The sequence below is a fragment of the Argopecten irradians genome, chromosome 14, assembly GCF_041381155.1.
Source record: "Argopecten irradians isolate NY chromosome 14, Ai_NY, whole genome shotgun sequence".
Taxonomy (NCBI): domain Eukaryota; kingdom Metazoa; phylum Mollusca; class Bivalvia; order Pectinida; family Pectinidae; genus Argopecten; species Argopecten irradians.
Window position 1 is genome coordinate 10,728,015 of NC_091147.1, and position 22,864 is coordinate 10,750,878.

The 22,864-nt window shown below is 38.5% G+C and overlaps 2 protein-coding genes and 2 pseudogenes across 2 annotated transcripts; all 4 read right to left on the reverse strand.

The window, feature by feature from the left end:
- Positions 1-6,759: 6,759 nt before the first annotated feature.
- Positions 6,760-7,841, reverse strand: LOC138307028 (uncharacterized; annotated as a pseudogene).
- Positions 7,842-10,361: 2,520 nt separating this feature from the next.
- Positions 10,362-10,823, reverse strand: LOC138307029 (uncharacterized). The gene has a single exon (XM_069247656.1). The coding sequence runs from the start codon at positions 10,821-10,823 to the stop codon at positions 10,362-10,364; it is 462 nt and encodes a 153-aa protein (XP_069103757.1).
- A 3,004-nt stretch (positions 10,824-13,827) lies between these two features.
- Positions 13,828-15,941, reverse strand: LOC138307030 (uncharacterized; annotated as a pseudogene).
- Positions 15,942-17,990: 2,049 nt separating this feature from the next.
- LOC138307031 (uncharacterized) lies at positions 17,991-18,593 on the reverse strand. The gene has a single exon (XM_069247657.1). The coding sequence runs from the start codon at positions 18,591-18,593 to the stop codon at positions 17,991-17,993; it is 603 nt and encodes a 200-aa protein (XP_069103758.1).
- Between the last annotated feature and the right edge of the window lie 4,271 nt (positions 18,594-22,864).

Below are 22,864 nucleotides of genomic sequence, written 5' to 3' on the forward strand. Positions count from 1 at the left end.
GGAACCTGCACTGTGACCCATAGTTGCATGAAACCGGTTTTGCATGAATTCCCCAGCACCGACCTTTAATTTTCGTTTCCATTACCATATGGTTGGGCTGGGGTTGATGGAAAGGGCACCTGTCTCTGAACAGGTTTCAAACTTATAGCCAGGGCATGTAAATACAACTCCTGGTTGATTACGTCCCATGCCATATTACTATTGTGTTGCATGAGTAAGCGAAACTGTGAATCATAAAAGATTGCAGCAGCAAATCCTGACCTCCGGGCAAGTGTTTGAATAGTGTCTGCATATTTTAGTAGACTAGCTATTCGGTGAGCATGGCTCTGGATGTACACTGATGTAAAAATATGAAAAGCTTGAAGCCATTGTTCAATGGTTCGAATTTGAAAATGCTTTTGTTTTGGAACGACAGAAATTTCGGTTCCTTGAAGCCGTAGTTGGCATTCTTTTGTTTTTGTTGCCGGTAAAAGCAAATTCCCGAAGTCAACAAATTCATGGCTATGAATTTTTGACACAATTTTTGTATCTAAGTTTAGCCCCAGAGGTAAGGAGATGCTGCTGTAAGGTGACACATTATTAGTCTCACCTGTCATGTTGTTAACAACAGACTGTAATGGTGGCTGGATACTACAAGGTGGCGAAACTACCAAATTAACAGTCTCATCCTGCAATTGTACTACAGGTGTTGCAGACATCTGGTTTGTGGGAGGAAATGATGTAGCAATTGGTACCACAAGTGGTGCCCCCAAGGCAGCCGATGGAGGCATCGTAGGCATTGGTACAACTGGAGCACTTTGGACTACCGAAGGTGGTGTAGTAGGTGGTACCACAGGTGGTGCATCGATAGCAGCTGATGATGATGTCGCAGCAGTTGGTACCACAGGTGGTGCCCCCAGTGCGGCCGAAGGTGGTGCACTACTATGGGCTGTATGTAATGAAGGCAATGTGGCACCAGGCAACACAGTTGCCACACCCTTTTCCAACATTTGCTGCATTAATTCCGATGCTATTTCTCTTGCGGTAGGAAATTGTGACTGTCCAGAATTTGATTCATTTACAGTTGAGTTTGGTTCCACAGTGTCCTGTTGGCTCTCATGAACTCTGACAGCCCTATTTTTAGGGCTGCCTGTCGCCTTGGTAGGCGTCTTATTGGACCCTATCTGAAATAAGTGATAAATAAAGAAAAACCTTTGTTCCAAACTTGATATGATTGTGAATATTTCCTATAATACACCGATACATATTACCTACTCGAAACCACCTTGGGTAATAAGAGTTGAAATCTGCAATATGTATCCCTTATATCATATTAAGATAGGTGCTTTATGCATTAACCAAGCACCCAATTACCAACCTGTTTGGTAATGTACCTCAGTGCTATATATGGTGGTACCTTTTTGTTGGTACTCCAATACATAGACATTAGTTAAAAATTGCAAATTCAATGATTTATACCTAATACATACCTATGATTGTAAGACAAAATATATTTATATAATTGTACACACCTGATCATGAGATGTAATCAACATTCACCTGTACATACCTGTGATGTAAGGCAATATTAAGTTGTAAACCTTTAGATGTACTCGCCATTCATTGATCACCTTGTACATACCTGAGATGTAAGGCCAATATTTAATTGTACACACCTTAGATGTAACTCAGTTTACCTGTACATACCTATGATGTAAGGCAATATTTAATTGTACACACCTTAGATGTACTCAGTTTTACCTGTACATACCTATGATGTAAGGCAATATTTAATCTGTACACACCTTAGATATACTCAGTTTACCTGTACATACCTATGATGTAAGGCAATATTTAATTGTACACACACCTTAGATGTACATCAGTTTACCTGTACATACCTATGATGTAAGGCAATATTTTATTGTACACACCTTAGATGTACTCAGTTTACCTGTACATACCTATGATGTAAGGCAATATTTAATTGTACACACCTTTAGATGTACTCCACATTTACCTATCTCACCATTCACCTGTACATTACTTAAGAATTAACTAAAATCATTTCAAATCGTAACACAAATCACAATCTATGTCAAAGGGGAAAACAACAATGTTCCAAATATTTACTTAGGAGAGCGAGAGAAGTAAAATTGACCGTGACCGCTAGACCGTAACCTATTGAATGCTAAACAAGCTAACACTCCAACGTAAACAATGAATTTCTATGTAGTAACCTTGACCCGTGCAATAAATGTATATATAGACGACATGTGGACGTAAACAAACTGCACATAACTTAACCTTGAACTTTAAACAACTAAAGAATGTCATTTGTTAATATATAAAGTTCATATAAAACTCAACCTTTGTAATAAGTTCTCAAGATTGTGATAAATTAGAATTTAATCATACAATGAATATTAATCGCAGCACTACGCCTAATGTTCGATAAACGAGAGTAACCGTACCTGAACTGGGCGGAAGTGGCCCGTCCCGCATAATTTTATTGTTAATGAGGCAACTCGCTTAGCCTTATATGGGCACTCCGCGAAGCGCTCAATTGTCTTGCCCTTCAGTAGCAGCCCCACGCACCGGAGAATAATAATCACTTGCGAGAACCCTTACCTCGAAAGATGGAACGCCATCATGGCTCAGAGACACGAGAATATCCCACGACTTTAATCCCTTATGTTCGCCAGAAAATAACAATCACTAGAGATCCGCAACACAATGTTCCGTAAATTAGCATTCACCATATCCACAGCACTATTTATACTTGTCCACTGGTGCGTTGACGGGTCTTAGACCTATACATGAGTTGCATAAACACAAACACTGGCCACCCAAAATCCACTGGCCATCCATGATGCGATCGAAAATATATCTCTAGCCAATCGCCCAGAAAGATCCTCGCACAAAGGTGAATCAAGGTCATTGCCACCTATCTGTAACACTACTACAGCGGGTCGATGTCGCCGCGAGAGCTCGAGACATATCAGAACTGGAGAAGGTGACCTACTTTAACCGCCACCCCGACCACAACAATGGATCGCCATTAATGACTCATCAAAACCAAGGTTATACCACGACCCTGACATCTGACCTTCTAAACGTCTCACGAAACTATGACCCATAATAAGCACCGATATCCTCTCCATATTTTCTTTCAATTCAATTTGTTAAAAACGTAACAAATCAAAAAACTGACTGACCTTGAAAAACGTCCTTCTTCTCTTTGTTTCTCTGTCGCAGCTCTGATGCGCATGCGTAATGACTATTATAAATCTCCTACCCATCTCCCCCTTCTGTATCACCGAAAAAACCGCGAAATTTAAAATGACTTTTACACTTAAAGCTTACTTTACGATTACGTTTAACGACAACTCCTAGCATGTATAAAGTACATTAAAATGTTATTTTAATTATCATTTATACATGACCGTCGTGAGGGCGAGCTTGTTGAACCAAATACATGCAAAAACAAAGCAGAGACTTGTTCTGATTGAAATTGGCTGTTTATTAAATATAAACGCCGGACTTGAAGATATTTACTTTTCAAGTCAATATAAAAACAAATTGACCCCACAAGACATCATTTGGTTCTAGGTGGGGATAAAAAACGCCCCATTTTATAGACACATTCACATAATACAAGACACATTAACATAATACTTAACATGGTAAAAAATACAAAAAAAAAAAAAAAAATAAAAATACAGAATCTCAATAACCAAATTGGAAGGAGGAGGGGGTGGAGGCGGCTTTCAATTCAATTTGTTAAAAACGTAACAAATCAAAAAACTGACTGACCTTGAAAAACGTCCTTCTTTTCTTTGTTTCTCTGTCGCAGCTCTGATGCGCATGCGTAATGACTATTATAAATCTCCTACCCATCTCCCCCTTCTGTATCACCGAAAAAACCGCGAAATTTAAAATGACTTTTAAACATAAAGCTTACTTTACGATTACGTTTAACGACAACTCCTAGCATGTATAAAGTACATTAAAATGTTATTTTAATTATCATTTATACATGACCGTCGTGAGGGCGAGCTTGTTGAACCAAATACATGCAAAAACAAAGCAGAGACTTGTTCTGATTGAAATTGGCTGTTTATTAAATATAAACGCCGGACTTGAAGATATTTACTTTCCAAGTTAATATAAAAACAAATTGACCCCACAAGACATCATTTGGTTCTAGGTGGGGATAAAAAAACGCCACAATGTTGTTCTGCAACAACATACCCCACCCGAAGCCCTCACGACGATCTTTCTTATCATTTGAACATATGAACAAGAAATATAAATAAAATTTCAACTATTCTCAATATTAAGCAAAAAATAGCTCCGACCCTATGCCCGAGCTAACAGCAGATGTATCTGTCCAAAGAAACATACTCAAACCATGTTGGATGGAATGGTGTAACCTTTTTCATGAATATGTTAGTTCCTTTATTCTCAAAAGTTTATCGAGTCATCATCCATATGTAGATAATTGTTCACTTTGATGAGGTACACTGTCACAAAAGCGCATAGCATATGATAGTTCCTTGGAAGCAGTGAAATCATAAAACACGTTCATTATCCAGTTATGGTTATCTTTCCTCATTTGTACCATATCCAGCCACCAAAACAGTATCACAACATACATTATGTAAACATTACAAGTACATCAACAAGATCAAATTTGACCCAATGCCAAAGTTGATAAATAATAATAATAATTTTTATTATTATTATAGTACTAATTTCTACGAAAGCGAGTACCAGGGTACATGTAATTCAGTAAAACAAAGTTCAAAAATCAAAAGGTATGTACAACATGCCATACAACTTCGACCCAATGCCCAAGTTGATAAAACACATACCATAAATACCCTCATTGAAATAACAGCAATTAAAAGTCTTATTAATGTAACACATTAATATACATACGCACAAAATATTATCCTGTCTTATTGAGTGCAACTTCGACCCTATGCCCAAGTTGACCTCAATTAAAACAAAGGAACTGACCTAATATGATAGAATACAATATTAAACTTTGACAAAGCAGTATTCAACTTCGACCCAATGCCCAAGTTGACAAAAATCCTCCAATACACATGTACAGCATAACCTCAGTATGGAATTTAAACTTCCCATGTCTTTCAAAAGTACAAATCTTTTCTATGCATTGTCAAAAAATGTTGGTAAACGTATATAGCGTTTAAAAGCCAGTGACTTCCATCTACCCATGTGTTGAATGTCCTCTCTGGTACCCCTTGAGCTGCAGCCGTACTAGCAGCCCCGATTCGAAAACTGTGGCTAGTTATAGCCTTTAGAATCTATGCCAGCTGCACATAGCGTTTGTTTCAGACATGTAGTAAAAAACTGATAAGACACTGGTTGATTGTTTGGAAAAGAAAAAAGGTGACCAGGATTAGTGCCTCGTATGTCACAAATATGGACTAATTAGCCATTACTGGGCAGATGGAAGTATCTTGCTTTTTCTCTATGGATAGGACAATTGGACGTATATTACAATTGCTTTTAAAGGATCTAAAAGTAATTTCTATTTTGATTGGATGGCCAAGACAATCTGGAATAATGGCTATGTCGTTATATTGCAATGTATGACAACTAAACGTATTAACTGTCATTTCACCTACGCGCAGGAAGGCATGGAAAGCTAAAAGATACATTGCTCGTAGCATACACTGTTGGTATTGTGGTAATAATGTTTTAGGTAATGCCCCAACCAATTTCCGCAAAATATCTGGAGTAATAGGTAAACGAGAGTCTGGTTGATATGTTCCTCTTTGAATGGCTGCCAAAATCTTTTTGATAATAAAGGACTGGGCTGGGTCTGCATAGCCTGATAAACTTATTAATGTACCCTACCGCAGCACACATAAGAACTTAATGGTTGCTGAAGACTTGTTCTCACTATACATATGAGCAATGAAGTAGAACCAGCAGGTCCACTTTAGTTGGTAAGCAAAAGCTATGAGAATAAAAATGTGTGTACTAGCGAAATCTTTGAAGTTGACCGAAAGCCCTCATGTAGCTTTTTCTGGTTTGGGATGCTATTGCAGTCATCAGGAGATGTTGCACTATTGTAATCAAATGTGCAACAGATGAGCTGGGACTGGTACAGGGTCTTTCGTCATGTGTGGAGCTATTTCTTTGAATGCGTGAACCTGCCAATCGAGACAAAAAATCTGCCAAGATATTTCTTTTACCCATTATATGCTCTGTACAGAATAGGATATTCAGCTGTAATGTTTTAACAACTAGTCTACGTACAAGTTTTCATGACAACTGAGTCCTTGCTTGTATGTTTATTCAATATAGAAACAACAGCTGCATTGTCACTGTGAAACAGTATGCATTTGTTCTTCAAATCGTCGCCCCATATTTCTACTGCTATGACTATAGGGAAAAGTTCTTTAATAGTTATATGATGACAGGTCATGTTTGACGGCCATTCCCCAATAAAACCACTTATCGTTAAAAACGGCCCCAAAACCTAGTCCACTAGCATCAGTATAGAAATGAAGATGATTTGATGTTTCCCATCTATCTGCCAAGATAAGAGAAACCCCATTGAAGGATGCTATGAATTCCTGCCAAGCACGAATGTCTAACCTTGCTTCTGTATTCAAACGAATGCGAAAGTATGGTTTAGTTATTCCTTTGGTAAGGTTGATGAGGCGGCGTAAAAAAGGGCGCCCTGGAAGTACTACACAGCATGCAAAATTGAGGAGGCCTATCAGAGATTGGAGTTCTTTAAGTTGGTGGTAAACGTGCCTCCATTTGAACTGTATCAATCTCAACTCCCAAAAAGGTTATGACAGTTGTAGGCTGTACTGTTTTGGTATGTTTGATGGATATACCTACTCTTTGACATAACGCAAGGAATGACACTAAATCATTTTTACATTTATCCGAATCTGGGGGACCGGCAAATAAAAAATCATCTAGTACATGCACTACTCCTGCAGCTTGAAAATGGTTGGACATACATAGGCCTAGACCATTGCAAAGCTGTGCTGAGTTGTTCAAAAAGGTTACAGGATATAGAACAGCCCATCGGAAGCACTTTGTCAAAGTAATATTTCCCACCCATTTTTCATACCCAAGAGTTCGTAATCATTCGGGGATATGATAAGAATACGAAAGGCATTTTCAATATCAGTTTTGGCAAGTAATGTCCCAGTCCCAAAATATTTAACCAAACCAATAGCATCTGATATTGTCTGATATTGAACTGATGAATCTTCAGGAGAAATCCCATCATTTATCGATGATCCCTTAGGGTAGGAAAAGTGATGTATAAGCCTATACTATTTTTTCTCTTTTTTAGGAACTAAACCCAAAGGAGATACCTGAAAATTTGTGAATGGAGGAGAATCATAAGGCCCTGCGATCCTACCTAGTGATACTTCTTTGTCAATTGTCTGTTTCAGAATAACAGGATTTTGTTTTGCTGATTTGAGGTTTCTAGATTCACGAAAACTTCTTTCACCCTGATGTTGTAATGAAAATCCCTGTTCAAAACCTTTTTGTAAGCTCATCAATCTATTAGAGTCATACCCTCCCAAATACTGTTTTAATATATCAAACTTTACTGGCGTAGGAAGGTTATGAACTGTTTCCCGGACGACCCCTGGGATTGTTTGAGGCGTTATGTCTGCCTGAGGTGTTTGTTTGGGAGGTTCCGGTGTTGCCCTGAGTGTTTGGTGAAGTCCCATTGTTTGGGTTAATGGATGATTTGTTTTGGTGTTTGTTGCCCTGCACCCTACATTGTCTGACGTGGTGGTTACCTCCACATTTGGCACAGACATGAAGGAACCTGCACTGTGACCCATAGTTGCATGTTCCGGTTTGCATAAATTCCCAGCACCGACCTTTAATTTTGTTTCCATTACCATATGGTTGGGCTGGGGTTGATGGAAAGGGCACCTGTCTCTGAACAGGTTTCAAACTTATAGCCAGGGCATGTAAATACAACTCCTGATTGATTACATCCCATGCCATATTACTATTGTGTTGCATGAGTAACCGAAACTGTGAATCATAAAAGATTGCAGCAGCAAATCCTGACCTCCGGGTAAGTGTTTGAATAGTGTCTGCATATTTTAGTAGACTAGCTATTCGGTGAGCATGGCTCTTGATGTACACTGATGTAAAAATATGAAAAGCTTGAAGCCATTGTTCAATGGTTCGAATTTGAAAATGCTTTTGTTTTGGAACGACAGAAATTTCGGTTCCTTGAAGCCGTAGTTGGCATTCTTTTGTTTTTGTTGCCGGTAAAAAGCAAATTCCCAAAGTCAACAAATTCATGGCTATGAATTTTTGACACAATTTTTGTATCTAAGTTTAGCCCCAGAGGTAAGGAGATGCTGCTGTAAGGTGACACATTATTAGTCTCACCTGTCATGTTGTTAACAACAGACTGTAATGGTGGCTGGATACTACAAGGTGGCGAAACTACCAAATTAACAGTCTCGTCCTGCAATTGTACTACAGGTGTTGCAGACAGCTGGGTTGCGGGAGGAGATGATGTTGCAATTGGTACCACAAGTGGTGCCCCCAAGGCAGCCGATGGAGGCATCGTAGGCATTGGTACAACTGGAGCACTTTGGACTACCGAAGGTGGTGTAGTAGGTGGTACCACAGGTGGTGCATCGATAGCAGCTGATGATGATGTCGCAGCAGTTGGTACCACAGGTGGTGCCCCCAGTGCGGCCGAAGGTGGTGCTCTACTCTGGGCTGTATGAAATGAAGGCAATGTGGCACCCAGGCAACACCGTTGCCACACCCTTTTCCAACATTTGCTGCATTAATTCCGATGCTATTTCTCTTGCAGTAGGAAATTGTGACTGTCCAGAATTTGATTCATTTACAGTTGAGTTTGGTTCCACAGTGTCCTGTTGGCTCTCATGAACTCTGACAGCCCTATTGTTTAGGGCTGCCTGTCGCCTTGGTAGGCGTCTTATTGGACCCATATCTGAAATAAGTGATAAATAAAGAAAAAACCTTTGTTCCAAACTTGATATGATTGTGAATATTTCCTATATTACACCCGATACATATTACTACTCGAAACCACCTTGGGTAAGAGTTGAAATCTGCAATATGTATCCCTTATATCATATTAAGATAGGTGCTTTATGCATTAACCAAACACCCAATTACCAACCTGTTTGGTAATGTAATCAGTACTATATATGGTGGTACCTTTTTTGTTGGTACTCAATACATAGACATATTGTTAAAAATTGCAAATTCAATGATTTATACCTATACATACCTATGATGTAAGACAAAATATTTATATAATTGTACACACCTGATCATGAGATGTAATCAACATTCACCTTACATACCTGTGATGTAAGGCAATATTAAGTTGTACACCTTTAGATGTACTCGCCATTCATGATCACCTGTACATACCTGAGATGTAAGGCAGTATTTAATTGTACACACCTTAGATGTACTCAGTTTACCTGTACATACCTATGATGTAAGGCAATATTTAATTGTACACACCTTAGATGTACTCAGTTTACCTGTACATACCTATGATGTAAGGCAATATTTAATTGTACACACCTTAGATGTACTCAGTTTACCTGTACATACCTATGATGTAAGGCAATATTTAATTGTACACACCTTAGATGTACTCAGTTTACCTGTACATACCTATGATGTAAGGCAATATTTAATTGTACACACCTTAGATGTACTCCACATTTACCTATCTCACCATTCACCCTGTACATACTTAAAAATTAACTAAAATCATTTCAAATCGTAACACAAATCACAATCTATGTCAAAGGGGAAAACAACAATATTCCAAATATTTACTCAGGAGAGCGAGAGAAGTAAAATTGACCGTGACCGCTAGACCGTAACCTATTGAATGCTAAACAAGCTAACACTCCAACGTAAACAAAGAATTTCTATGTAGTAACCTTGACCCGTGCAATACAATGTATATATAGACGACATGTGACGTAAACAAACTGCACATAACTTAACCTTGAACTTTAAACAACTAAAGAATGTCATTGTTAATATATAAAGTTATATAACACTCAACCTTTTAATAAGTCTCAGATTGTGATAAATTGAAGTTAATCATACAATGATATTAATAGACGAGAGTAACCGATACATGACCTGGGCGGAAGTGCCGTCCCGCATAATTTATGTTAATGAGGGCACGCTTACCTTATATGGCACTCCGCGAAGCGCTCAATGACTTGCCCTTCAGTACAGCCCCACGCACCGAGAGAATATACTTGCGAGACCCTTTCCTCGAAAGATGGACGCCATCTTGGCTCAGACACGAGAATATCCCAGTCTTTAATCCCTTATGTCGCCAGAAAAAAACAATCACTAGAGTCCGCACACAATGTCCGTAAATTAGCATTCACCACATCCACAGCACTATTATACTTGTCCACTGGTGCGTGACGGGTCTTAGACCTATACATGAGTTCCATAACACAAACACTGGCCACCCCAAATCCACTGACCATCCATGATGCGATCGAAAATATATCTCTAGCCAATCGCCCAGAAAGATCCTCGCACAAAGGTGAATCAAGGTCATTGCCACCTATCTGTAACACTACTACAGCGGGTCGATGTCGCGCGAGAGCTCGAGACATATCAGACTGGAGAAGGTGACCTACTTTACCGCCACCCCGACCACAACAATGGATCGCCGTTAATGACTCATCAAAACCAAGGTTATACCACGACCCTGACATCTGACCTTCTAAACGTCTCACGAAACTATGACCCATAATAAGCACCGATATCCTCTCCATATTTTCTTTCAATTCAATTTGTTTAAAAACGTAACAAATCAAAAAACTGACTGACCTTGAAAAACGTCCTTCTTCTCTTTGTTTCTCTGTCGCAGCTCTGATGCGCATGCGTAATGACTATTATAAATCTCCTACCCATCTCCCCCTTCTGTATCACCGAACAAAACCGCGAAATTTAAAATGACTTTTACACTTAAAGCTTACTTTACGATTACGTTTAACGACAACTCCTAGCATGTATAAAGTACATTAAAATGTTATTTTAATTATCATTTATACATGACCGTCGTGAGGGCGAGCTTGTTGAACCAAATACATGCAAAAACAAAGCAGAGACTTGTTCTGATTGAAATTGGCTGTTTATTAAATATAAACGCCGGACTTGAAGATATTATACTTTTCAAGTCAATATAAAAACAAATTGACCCCACAAGACATCATTTGGTTCTAGGTGGGGATAAAAAACGCCCCCATTTTATGGACACATTCACATAATACAAGATACATTAACATAATACTTAACATGGTAAAAAATACAAAAAAAAAAAAAAATAAAAATATAGAATCTCAATAACCAAATTGGAAGGAGGAGGGGGTGGAGGCGGCTTTCAATTCAATTTGTTAAAAACGTAACAAATCAAAAAACTGACTGACCTTGAAAAACGTCCTTCTTCTCTTTGTTTCTCTGTCGCAGCTCTGATGCGCATGCGTAATGACTATTATAAATCTCCTACCCATCTCCCCCTTCTGTATCACCGAAAAAAACCGCGAAATTTAAAATGACATTTACACTTAAAGCTTACTTTACGATTACGTTTAACGACAACTCCTAGCATGTATAAAGTACATTAAAATGTTATTTTAATTATCATTTATACATGACCGTCGTGAGGGCGAGCTTGTTGAACCAAATACATGCAAAAACAAAGCAGAGACTTGTTCTGATTGAAATTGGCTGTTTATTAAATATAAACGCCTGACTTGAAGATATTTACTTTTCAAGTCAATATAAAAACAAATTGACCCCACAAGACATCATTTGGTTCTAGGTGGGGATAAAAAACGCCACAATGTTGTTCTGCAACAACATACCCCACCCGAAGCCCTCACGACAATCTTTCTTATCATTTGAACATATGAACAAGAAATATAAATAAAATTTCAACTATTCTCAATATTAGGCAAAATTTAGCTCCGACCCTATGCCCGAGCTAACAGCAGATGTATCTGTCAAAAGAAACATACTCAAACCATGTTGGATGGAATGGTGTAACCTTTTTCATGAATATGTTAGTTCCTTTATTCTCAAAAGTTTATCGAGTCATCATCCATATGTAGATAATTGTTCACTTTGATGAGGTACACTGTCACAAAAGCGCATAGCATATGATAGTTCCTTGGAAGCAGTGAAATCATAAAACACGTTCATTATCCAGTTATGGTTATCTTTCCTCATTTGTACCATATCCAGCCACCAAAACAGTATCACAATATACATTATGTAAACATTACAAGTACATCAACAAGATCAAATTCGACCCAATGCCAAAGTTGATAAATAATAATAATAATTTTTATTATTATTATAGTACTAATTTCTACGAAAGCGAGTACCAGGGTACATGTAATTCAGTAAAAACAAAGTTCAAAAATCAAAAGGTATGTACAACATGCCACACAACTTCAGTAATTCAGTAAAACAAAGTTCAAAAATCAAAAGGTATGTACAACATGCCATACAACTTCGACCCAATGCCCAAGTTGATAAAACACATACCATAAATACCCTCATTGAAATAACAGCAATTAAAAGTCTTATCAATGTAACACATTAATATACATACGCACAAAATATTATCCTGTCTTATTGAGTGCAACTTCGACCCTATGCCCAAGTTGACCTCAATTAAAACAAAGGAACTGACCTAATATGATAGAATACAATATTAAACTTTGACAAAGCAGTATTCAACTTCGACCCAATGCCCAAGTTGACAAAAATCCTCCAATACACGTACATGTACAGCATAACCTCAGTATGGAATTTAAACTTCCCATGTCTTTCAAAATTACAAATCTTTTCTATGCATTGTCAAAAAATGTTGGTAAACGTATATAGCGTTTAAAAGCCAGTGACTTCCATCTACCCATGTGTTGAATGTCCTCATCTGGTACCCCTTGAGCTGCAGCCGTACTAGCAGCCCCGATTCGAAAACTGTGGCTAGTATAGCCTTTGGAATCTATGCCAGCTGCACATAGCGTTTGTTTCAGACATGTAGTAAAAAACTGATAAGACACTGGTTGATTGTTTGGAAAAGAAAAAAGGTGACCAGGATTAGTGCCTCGTATGGTCACAAATTGGACTAATGCCATTACTGGGCAGATGGAAGTATCTTGCTTTTTCTCTATGGATAGGACAATTGGACGTATATTACAATTGCTTTTAAAGGATCTAAAAGTAATTTCTATTTTGATTGGATGGCCAAGACAATCTGGAATAATGGCTATGTCGTTATATTGCAATGTATGACAACTAAACGTATTAACTGTCATTTCACCTACGCGCAGGAAGGCATGGAAAGCTAAAAGATACATTGCTCGTAGCATACACTGTTGGTATTGTGGTAATAATGTTTTAGGTAAGGCCCCAACCAATTTCCGCAAAATATCTGGAGTAATAGGTAAACGAGAGTCTGGTTGATATGTTCCTCTTTGAATGGCTGCCAAAATCTTTTTGATAATAAAGGACTGGGCTGGGTCTGCATAGCCTGCTAACTTATTAATGTACCCTACCGCAGCAACATAAGACTTAATGGTTGCTGAAGACTTGTTCTCACTATACATATGAGCAATGAAGTAGACCAGCAGGTCCACTTTAGTTGGTAAGCAAGCTATAGAATTAAAATGTGTACTAGCGAAATCTTGAAGTTGACCGAAAGCCTCATGTAGCTTTTTCTGGTTTGGGATGCTATTGCAGTCATCAGGAGATGTTGCACTATTGTAATCAAATGTGCAACAGATGAGGTGGGACTGGTACAGGGTCTTTCGTCATGTGTGGAGCTATTTCTTTGAATGCGTGAACCTGCAATCGAGACAAAAAATCTGCCAAGATATTTCTTTTACCCATTATATGCTCTGCACAGAATAGGATATTCAGCTGTAATGTTTTAACAACTAGTCTACGTACAAGTTTCATGACAACTGAGTCCTTGCTTGTATGTTTATTCAATATAGAAACAACAGCTGCATTGTCACTGTGAAACAGTATGCATTTGTTCTTCAAATCGTCGCCCCATATTTCTACTGCTATGACTATAGGGAAAAGTTCTTTAATAGTTATATGATGACAGGTCATGTTTGACGGCCATTCCCCATAAAACCACTTATCGTTAAAAACGGCCCCAAAACCTAGTCCACTAGCATCAGTATAGAAATGAAGATGATTTGATGTTTCCCATCTATCTGCCAAGATAAGAGAAACCCCATTGAAGGATGCTATGAATTCCTGCCAGGCACGAATGTCTAACCTTGCTTCTGTATTCAAACGAATGCGAAAGTATGGTTTAGTTATTCCTTTGGTAAGGTTGATGAGGCGGCGTAAAAAAGGGCGCCCTGGAAGTACTACACAGCATGCAAAATTGAGGAGGCCTATCAGAGATTGGAGTTCTTTAAGTGTAACTTTTTTGCGTGAACCAAAAGCTGACAAAAGTGAATTAATTTTCTCAACTTTATCGGGTGGTAAACGTGCCTCCATTTGAACTGTATCGATTTCAACTCCCAAAAAGGTTATGACAGTTGTAGGCTGTACTGTTTTGGTATGTTTGATGGGTATACCTACCCTTTGACATAATGCAAGGAATGACACTAAATCATTTTTACATTTATCCGAATCTGGGGGACCGGCAAATAAAAAATCATCTAGTACATGCACTACGCCTGCAGCTTGAAAATGGTTGGACATAGACCATTGCAAAGCTGTGCTGAGTTGTTCAAAAAGGTTACAGGATATAGAACAGCCCATCGGAAGAACTTTGTCAAAGTAATATTTCCCACCCATTATCATACCCAAGAGTTCGTAATCATTCGGGGATATGGGAAGAATACGAAAGGCATTCTCAATATCAGTTTTGGCAAGTAATGTCCCAGTCCCAAAATATTTAACCAAACCAATAGCATCTGATATTGACTGATATTGAACCGATGAATCTTCAGGAGAAATCCCATCATTTATTGATGATCCCTTAGGGTAGGATAAGTGATGTATAAGCGTATACTCATTTTTCTCTTTTTTAGGAACTAAACCCAAAGGAGATACCTGAAAATTTGTGAATGGAGGAGAATCATAAGGCCCCCGCGATCCTACCTAGTGATACTTCTTTGTCAATTTTCTGTTTCAGAATAACAGGATTTTGTTCTGCTGATTTGAGGTTTCTAGATTCACGAAAGCTTCTTTCACCCTGATGTTGTAATGAAAATCCCTTTTCAAAACCTTTTTGTAAGCTCATCAATCTATCAGAGTCATACCCTCCCAAATACTGTTTTAATATATCAAACTTTACTGGCGTAGGAAGGTTATGAACTGTTTCCCGAACGACCCCTGGGATTGTTTGAGGCGTTTTGTCTGCCCGAGGTGTTTGTTTGGGAGGTCCCGGTGTTGCCCTGAGTGTTTGGTGAAGTCCCATTATTTGGGTTAATGGCTGATTTGTTTTGGTGTTTGTTGCCCTGCACCCTACATTGTCTGACGTGGTGGTTACCCCCACATTTGGCACAGACATGAAGGAACCTGCACTGTGACCCATAGTTGCATGAACCGGTTTGCATGAATTCCCAGCACCGACCTTTAATTTTGTTTCCATTACCATATGGTTGGGCTGGGGTTGATGGAAAGGGCACCTGTCTCTGAACAGGTTTCAAACTTATAGCCAGGGCATGTAAATACAACTCCTGGTTGATTACGTCCCATGCCATATTACTATTGTGTTGCATGAGTAACCGAAACTGTGAATCATAAAAGATTGCAGCAGCAAATCCTGACCTCCGGGCAAGTGTTTGAATAGTGTCTGCATATTTTAGTAGACTAGCTATTCGGTGAGCATGGCTCTTGATGTACACTGATGTAAAAATATGAAAAGCTTGAAGCCATTGTTCAATGGTTCGAATTTGAAAATGCTTTTGTTTTGGAACGACAGAAATTTCGGTTCCTTGAAGCCGTAGTTGGCATTCTTTTGTTTTTGTTGCCGGTAAAAGCAAATTCCCAAAGTCAACAAATTCATGGCTATGAATTTTTGACACAATTTTTGTTTGTATCTAAGTTTAGCCCCAGAGGTAAGGAGATGCTGCTGTAAGGTGACACATTATTAGTCTCACCTGTCATGTTGTTAACAACAGACTGTAATGGTGGCTGGATACTACAAGGTGGCGAAACTACCAAATTAACAGTCTCGTCCTGCAATTGTACTACAGGTGTTGCAGACAGCTGGGTTGCGGGAGGAGATGATGTTGCAATTGGTACCACAAGTGGTGCCCCCAAGGCAGCCGATGGAGGCATCGTAGGCATTGGTACAACTGGAGCACTTTGGACTACCGAAGGTGGTGTAGTAGGTGGTACCACAGGTGGTGCATCGATAGCAGCTGATGATGATGTCGCAGCAGTTGGTACCACAGGTGGTGCCCCCAGTGCGGCCGAAGGTGGTGCACTACTATGGGCTGTATGTAATGAAGGCAATGTGGCACCAGGCAACACCGTTGCCACACCCTTTTCCAACATTTGCTGCATTAATTCCGATGCTATTTCTCTTGCGGTAGGAAATTGTGACTGTCCAGAATTTGATTCATTTACAGTTGAGTTTGGTTCCACAGTGTCCTGTTGGTTCTCATGAACTCTGACAGCCCTATTGTTTAGGGCTGCCTGTCGCCTTGGTAGGCGTCTTATTGGACCCATATCTGAAATAAGTGATAAATAAAGAAAAACCTTTGTTCGAAACTTGATATGATTGTGAATATTTCCTATAATACACCCGATACATATTACTACTCGAAACCACCTTGGGTAAGAGTTGAAATCTGCAATATGTATCCCTTATATCATATTAAGATAGGTGCTTTATGCATTAACCAAGCACCAAATTACCAACCTGTTTGGTAATGTAATCAGTACTATATATGGTGGTACCTTTTTGTTGGTACTCAATACATAGACATATTGTTAAAAATTGCAAATTCAATGATTTATACCTATGATGTAAGACAAAATATTTATATAATTGTACACACCTGATCATGAGATGTAATCAACATTCACCTGTACATACCTGTGATGTAAGGCAATATTAAGTTGTACACCTTTAGATGTACTCGCCATTCATGATCACCTGTACATACCTGAGATGTAAGGCAATATTTAATTGTACACACCTTAGATGTACTCAGTTTACCTGTACATACCTATGATGTAAGGCAATATTTAATTGTACACACCTTAGATGTACTCAGTTTACCTGTACATACCTATGATGTAAGGCAATATTTAATTGTACACACCTTAGATGTACTCAGTTTACCTGTACATACCTATGATGTAAGGCAATATTTAATTGTACACACCTTAGATGTACTCAGTTTACCTGTACATACCTATGATGTAAGGCAATATTTAATTGTACACACCTTAGATGTACTCCACATTTACCTATCTCACCATTCACCTGTACATACTTAAAAATTAACTAAAATCATTTCAAATCGTAACACAAATCACAATCTATGTCAAAGGGGAAAACAACAATATTCCAAATATTTACTTAGGAGAGCGAGAGAAGTAAAATTGACAGTGACCGCTAGACCGTAACCTATTGAATGCTAAACAAGCTAACACTCAAACGTAAACAAAGAATTTCTATGTAGTAACCTTGACCCGTGCAATACAATGTATATATAGACGACATGTGACGTAAACAAACTGCACATAACTTAACCTTGAACTTTAAACAACTAAAGAATGTCATTGTTAATATATAAAGTTATATAACACTCAACCTTTTAATAAGTCTCAGACTGTGATAAATTGAAGTTAATTATACAATGATATTAATAGACGAGAGTAACCGATACATGACCTGGGCGGAAGTGCCGTCCCGCATAATTTATGTTAATGAGGGCACGCTTACCTTATATGGCACTCCGCGAAGCGCTCAATGACTTGCCCTTCAATACAGCCCCACGCACCGAGAGAATATACTTGCGAGACCCTTTCCTCGAAAGATGGACGCCATCTTGGCTCAGACACGAGAATATCCCAGTCTTTAATCCCTTATGTCGCCAGAAAAAACAATCACTAGAGTCCGCACACAATGTCCGTAAATTAGTATTCACCACATCCACAGCACTATTATACTTGTCCACTGGTGCGTGACGGGTCTTAGACCTATACATGAGTTCCATAACACAAACACTGGCCACCCAAAATCCACTGACCATCCATGATGCGATCGAAAATATATCTCTAGCCAATCGCCCAGAAAGATCCTCGCACAAAGGTGAATCAAGGTCATTGCCACCTATCTGTAACACTACTACAGCGGGTCGATGTCGCGCGAGAGCTCGAGACATATCAGACTGGAGAAGGTGACCTACTTTACCGCCACCCCGACCACAACAATGGATCGCCATTAATGACTCATCAAAACCAAGGTTATACCACGACCCTGACATCTGACCTTCTAAACGTCTCACGAAACTATGACCCATAATAAGCACCGATATCCTCTCCATATTTTCTTTCAATTCAATTTGTTAAAAACGTAACAAATCAAAAAAAACTGACTGACCTTGAAAAACGTCCTTCTTCTCTTTGTTTCTCTGTCGCAGCTCTGATGCGCATGCGTAATGACTATTATAAATCTCCTACCCATCTCCCCCTTCTGTATCACCGAAAAAAAACCGCGAAATTTAAAATGACATTTACACTTAAAGCTTACTTTACGATTACGTTTAACGACAACTCCTAGCATGTATAAAGTACATTAAAATGTTATTTTAATTATCATTTATACATGACCGTCGTAAGGGCGAGCTTGTTGAACCAAATTAATGCAAAACAACAAAGCAGAGACTTGTTCTGATTGAAATTGGCTGTTTATTAAATATAAACGCCGGACTTGAAGATATTTACTTTTCAAGTTAATATAAAAACAAATTGACCCCACAAGACATCATTTGGTTCTAGGTGGGGATAAAAAACGCCACAATGTTGTTCTGCAACAACATACCCCACCCGAAGCCCTCACGACGATCTTTCTTATCATTTGAACATATGAACAAGATATGAACAAGAAATATAAATAAAATTTCAACTATTCTCAATATTAAGCAAAAAATAGCTCCGACCCTATGCCCGAGCTAACAGCAGATGTATCTGTCCAAAGAAACATACTCAAACCATGTTGGATGGAATGGTGTAACCTTTTTCATGAATATGTTAGTTCCTTTATTCTCAAAAGTTTATCGAGTCATCATCCATATGTAGATAATTGTTCACTTTGATGAGGTACACTGTCACAAAAGCGCATAGCATATGATAGTTCCTTGGAAACACTGAAATCATAAAAACACGTTCATTATCCAGTTATGGTTATCTCTCCTCATTTGTACCATATCCAGCCACCAAAACAGTATCACAATATACATTATGTAAACATTACAAGTACATCAACAAGATCAAATTCGACCCAATGCCAAAGTTGATAAATAATAATAATAATTTTTATTATTATTATAGTACTAATTTCTACGAAAGCGAGTACCAGGGTACATGTAATTCAGTAAAACAAAGTTCAAAAATCAAAAGGTATGTACAACATGCCACACAACTTCAGTAATTCAGTAAAACAAAGTTCAAAAATCAAAAGGTATGTACAACATGCCACACAACTTCGACCCAATGCCCAAGTTGATAAAACACATACCATAAATACCCTCATTGAAATAACAGCAATTAAAAGTCTTATTAATGTAACACATTAATATACATATGCACAAAATATTATCTTGTCTTATTGAGTGCAACTTCGACCCTATGCCCAAGTTGACCTCAATTAAAACAAAGGAACTGACCTAATATGATAGAATACAATATTAAACTTTGACAAAGCAGTATTCAACTTCGACCCAATGCCCAAGTTGACAAAAATCCCCCAATACACGTACATGTACAGCATAACCTCAGTATGGAATTTAAACTTCCCATGTCTTTCAAAATTACAAATCTTTTCTATGCATTGTCAAAAAATGTTGGTAAACGTATATAGCGTTTAAAAGCCAGTGACTTCCATCTACCCATGTGTTGAATGTCCTCATCTGGTACCCCTTGAGCTGCAGCCGTACTAGCAGCCCCGATTCGAAAACTGTGGCTAGTATAGCCTTTGGAATCTATGCCAGCTGCACATAGCGTTTGTTTCAGACATGTAGTAAAAAACTGATAAGACACTGGTTGATTGTTTGGAAAAGAAAAAAGGTGACCAGGATTAGTGCCTCGTATGGTCACAAATTGGACTAATGCCATTACTGGGCAGATGGAAGTATCTTGCTTTTTCTCTATGGATAGGACAATTGGACGTATATTACAATTGCTTTTAAAGGATCTAAAAGTAATTTCTATTTTGATTGGATGGCCAAGACAATCTGGAATAATGGCTATGTCGTTATATTGCAATGTATGACAACTAAACGTATTAACTGTCATTTCACCTACGCGCAGGAAGGCATGGAAAGCTAAAAGATACATTGCTCGTAGCATACACTGTTGGTATTGTGGTAATACTGTTTTAGGTAATGCCCCAACCAATTTCCGCAAAATATCTGGAGTAATAGGTAAACGAGAGTCTGGTTGATATGTTCCTCTTTGAATGGCTGCCAAAATCTTTTTGATAATAAAGGACTGGGCTGGGTCTGCATAGCCTGCTAACTTATTAATGTACCCTACCGCAGCAACATAAGACTTAATGGTTGCTGAAGACTTGTTCTCACTATACATATGAGCAATGAAGTAGACCAGCAGGTCCACTTTAGTTGGTAAGCAAGCTATAGAATTAAAATGTGTACTAGCGAAATCTTGAAGTTGACTGAAAGCTCTCATGTAGCTTTTTCTGGTTTGGGGTGCTATTGCAGTCATCAGGAGATGTTGCACTATTGTAATCAAATGTGCAACAGATGAGGTGGGACTGGTACTGGGTCTTTCGTCATGTGTGGAGCTATTTCTTTGAATGCGTGAACCTGCAATCGAGACAAAAAATCTGCCAAGATATTTCTTTTACCCATTATATGCTCTGCACAGAATAGGACATTCAGCTGTAATGTTTTAACAACTAGTCTACGTACAAGTTTCATGACAACTGAGTCCTTGCTTGTATGTTTATTCAATATAGAAACAGCTGCATTGTCACTGTGAAACAGTATGCATTTGTTCTTCAAATCGTCGCCCCATATTTCTACTGCTATGACTATAGGGAAAAGTTCTTTAATAGTTATATGATGACAGGTCATGTTTGACGGCCATTCCCCATAAAACCACTTATCGTTAAAAACGGCCCCAAAACCTAGTCCACTAGCATCAGTATAGAAATGAAGATGATTTGATGTTTCCCATCTATCTGCCAAGATAAGAGAAACCCCATTGAAGGATGCTATGAATTCCTGCCAAGCACGAATGTCTAACCTTGCTTCTGTATTCAAAACGAATGCGAAAGTATGGTTTAGTTATTCCTTTGGTAAGGTTGATGAGGCGGCGTAAAAAAGGGCGCCCTGGAAGTACTACACAGCATGCAAAATTGAGGAGGCCTATCAGAGATTGGAGTTCTTTAAGTGTACCTTTTTTGCGTGAATCAAAGGCTGACAAAAGTGAATTAATTTTCTCAACTTTATCGGGTGGTAAACGTGCTTCCATTTGAACTGTATCGATTTCAACTCCCAAAAAGGTTATGACAGTTGTAGGCTGTACTGTTTTGGTATGTTTGATGGGTATACCTACCCTTTGACATAATGCAAGGAATGACACTAAATCATTTTTACATTTATCCGAATCTGGGGGACCGGCAAATAAAAAATCATCTAGTACATGCACTTCGCCTGCAGCTTGAAAATGGTTGGACATAGACCATTGCAAAGCTGTGCTGAGTTGTTCAAAAAGGTTACAGGATATAGAACAGCCCATCGGAAGCACTTTGTCAAAGTAATATTTCCCACCCATTTTCATACCCAAGAGTTCGTAATCATTCGGGGATATGATAAGAATACGAAAGGCATTTTCAATATCAGTTTTGGCAAGTAATGTCCCAGTCCCAAAATATTTAACCAAACCAATAGCATCTGATATTGTCTGATATTGAACTGATGAATCTTCAGGAGAAATCCCATCATTTATCGATGATCCCTTAGGGTAGGAAAAGTGATGTATAAGCCTATACTAATTTTTCTCTTTTTTAGGAACTAAACTCAAAGGAGATACCTGAAAATTTGTGAATGGAGGAGAATCATAAGGCCCTGCGATCCTACCTAGTGATACTTCTTTGTCAATTGTCTGTTTCAGAATAACAGGATTTTGTTTTGCTGATTTGAGGTTTCTAGATTCACGAAAACTTCTTTCACCCTGATGTTGTAATGAAAATCCCTGTTCAAAACCTTTTTGTAAGCTCATCAATCTATTAGAGTCATACCCTCCCAAATACTGTTTTAATATATCAAACTTTACTGGCGTAGGAAGGTTATGAACTGTTTCCCGGACGACCCCTGGGATTGTTTGTGGCGTTATGTCTGCCTGAGGTGTTTGTTTGGGAGGTTCCGGTGTTGCCCTGAGTGTTTGGTGAAGTCCCATTGTTTGGGTTAATGGATGATTTGTTTTGGTGTTTGTTGCCCTGCACCCTACATTGTCTGACGTGGTGGTTACCCCCACATTTGGCACAGACATGAAGGAACCTGCACTGTGACCCATAGTTGCATGAACCGGTTTGCATGAATTCCCAGCACCGACCTTTAATTTTGTTTCCATT